At 51.6% G+C, this 2814-nt stretch overlaps 1 protein-coding gene across 1 annotated transcript in view; it reads right to left on the bottom strand.

The window, feature by feature from the left end:
• Positions 1 to 1742: 1742 nt before the first annotated feature.
• LOC114633667 (keratin, type II cuticular Hb1-like) overlaps positions 1743 to 2814 on the bottom strand; it is a 7374-nt gene continuing 6302 nt past the window's right edge. The window contains exons 4-7 of the mRNA XM_028782266.1: positions 2711 to 2814; positions 2441 to 2472; positions 1972 to 2127; positions 1743 to 1819 (exon numbers count right to left, since the gene is read on the bottom strand). Coding sequence (XP_028638099.1) covers positions 1743 to 1819; positions 1972 to 2127; positions 2441 to 2472; positions 2711 to 2814 — 369 coding nt within the window. The remainder of the gene's footprint in view (positions 1820 to 1971; positions 2128 to 2440; positions 2473 to 2710) is intronic.

Below are 2814 nucleotides of genomic sequence, written 5' to 3'. Positions count from 1 at the left end.
ACTCACAGATCTGCTCAGAATTAACTATTTCTTCTTGATTCAGTTGAGTTGATCACCTAGACTAACCTTCACTTGTGGTGTCTGCTCACAATCCTATTCTGTGCTCACTGTGCCCTCACAAACCTCTGAAGCCTGGAGGGTGTGGAAGTTGTGCGGCTGGAATGGGAAGGAGGAAAGGGGGGATCAGAGCTCAGCAAGATGAAGGAGTAACAGTAGGGTAGCCCAGTAGTCCCTCAAGGCCAGGCTTGGGTTGTGACAGCAGTGAGGTTGACAGGGAGGTGGCAGAGAAGTGGTCTGTCAGGACTGGAACTTGATAGGAGCTTCTGAAAGAGTCACAGAGGGCTGGGGCTTCAGGATGAAAGTTTGGACATAGGTCCTGCTGCTTAGCTTTCTATGTCTTGCTGCGAGGGCTGACAAGAAGAACCACACACTCTGGAACCCTCTGGAGCACTGTCTATCAGGGATGGCCGGCTCTGGCTTGACTCTACCTCAGACATGAGCCTTTGTTCAGGCCACTCTGTCCTGCTCACACTGTCTCAAGGGTCTTCATTGTGTGTGTGTTGGGTGCAGGGGTGGGGTTCCATTTCTGCTACATCTTCTGATCCTGGGAGTTAAAGTTTAGAGTTGCATTCTGCTATAAGTTGTCTATTCAGGGACAAACCTCAAGGCCATAGGATAGTTGTGCTGTTCCACCTCCTACTTGCAGGATCTATGAAGGAGTTTGGTGGCCCTAGGGATATGGACATTTGTCTCCATGCTTGTGATCTCTGCTCATGAATATATGTATAATAAGAGGCTGCTGGTGGCCCTGACTCCCGGAGACATTTTACTTTATATTCTACAAAAGAGCAATAACTAAGAAATGTGTGGTTGCTGGTGGCAGGTTCTGAAATTGCTTTCCTCTCTCATGCGACCTGAGTTGGGGATCCTTGTTGTCAACCTCGTCTTAAAGAGTTGTGCTAAGAGGTACGGAGAAAGCAAGCACACAGCCTGCATTTACTCAGCCGGGAAGAGACAGGGCAGCCTCCATTGTTGTGCTGTGTGCTGTGTTTGAGGCAAGGCAGCGGGCTATGGCAGGGCTCCAAACCCCAAAGGGACTCCATGAAGAAAAGGAAGCCAAGTCAAAGGGTTTTGAAGCTTTACATCACGTTCATGTGTTCGTGCCTTTAGGATTCCAGTAAATTACTCAGGTATGAGTCTTCCCCTCTGACATGACTGATGTTTCCTCAAGCTTCAGGCGCTGGAGAACGCGATGCTTATTGTCCAGAGATTACAAAGAGCTCTGGCTGTCTTCTGGGCGGCAGTGGCGGCTCAGTGAAATGAGTGGGAGAGAAAAAAAAATACAAGATCCACAATGCGGCTGCGCCATTCAACTAAGAGACAGGCCCCGCCCCAGCCGTTGTTCATCTCTGCCCGCTCGCTTTCTCTATCTCGGGAGATGTACTTTGAAGGTAGTGTGGGCAAAACTGCACCACGTGAGGGTCGAAGGTCGGCTTCAGACAGGTCTAAGATTGATGGGAGCCCAGGGGCAAAGCCCATCCTGGAAGCTCCGCTCTCGGTTCCAGGTGATGTAGATTTGAACCTGGCTCCTTAGAAGGCTGACAGAGACACAGACAATGTTCAGAGCTGACTACATTAATTTATTGGAAACAGATCAAGACAGAGATTAGAGGGAGGGAGGACCGTGGCTCTAGCTTCTGGCTCACAGTTAAGGCAGGGTAGGTGGTGATCTAGCCCCGCCCCTAGACTCCCAACACCACGGCTCCAAAGGGACTTCTAGAAGCCAGTATTCCCTTCTGAGAGCAAGGGGGTCGGTCCTCTAGGGAGACCAGAGGGGTCGAGAGTGAGTCTCTTCAAAGTGAGCAAGTGGCTGAGGCCCTTGTTCTAGGTCCCAACATTGGTCAGCCAGAGATGGCTCAGGGTGAAATGCTATGCTAGGGCCAGGATGTGAAAGCAGTTTTTAACATTTACGGCCACAGGACACAGCTGAGCCACAGGGCGCACACAGGCCTGTGTTCACTGCCAAATTTCCGCTGCAGGGGGCGCTGCAGGCACTGCCGGTCACTGGCCTCGAACCTGACACGCACAGGTCCCCACACACAACTCCTCCGCGGGAGCTGCTGACGCCTGCGGATCCAAAAGAATGAGTCAGAGCGGGGAGGCAGATTGGAGTGGAGGGTGGGATGGTGATGGGTGGGTCGCGGGGCAGTAGCCGGGGAAACCTGATTTCCTAAGGACCCTGTTCCCTGATCCCGAATCCCTGGGATTAAAAGCCAGACCCCTTTCTGTGAAGAATCTGGTTCCATCTAGATCTGACCGCAAATCCCTTCTGCTGCTGTGGAATCTCCTCTACGGCATTTAGTTCTCATCTAAACTCCTTTCACCCTCTGCCTGCTGTCACAGGCAGTAAACCTGTTCATACCAAAGCTCCAGTACTTACAGACATTCACAGCTCCTACACCTTCACACAGTCTGGGGGAAGAGAAGAAAGAACTTATGAAAGCCAACACAGTAGCAAACACTGCCCCCCCACCTCCACCCCCCACTCCCAATTTTGCTCCAAAAGTCAAAATTTTTCCCCAAGAGTTGGTTAGAACACGGTCCATTATAAACACAGCCTCAAAGGGATCGATGAAAGATTTGCCTCCAAAGTCTGGCTATTGGCCAGTCAAGGTCAAGATGGGGTTTGCTTCCTCTGGGAAGGACCCACCTCTGTTCTTCACCCTCCAGCAGGCGCCTGTAGGTGGCGATCTCGATGTCCAGCCCAAGCTTGGAGTTCATCACCTCCTGGTACTCCTTGAGCAGGCAGGCCAT

Source organism: Grammomys surdaster, unplaced genomic scaffold (genome assembly GCF_004785775.1).
Source record: "Grammomys surdaster isolate TR1022 unplaced genomic scaffold, NIH_TR_1.0 724, whole genome shotgun sequence".
Taxonomy (NCBI): Eukaryota; Metazoa; Chordata; class Mammalia; order Rodentia; family Muridae; genus Grammomys; species Grammomys surdaster.
This window is presented reverse-complemented; position numbering and strand designations above follow the sequence as displayed.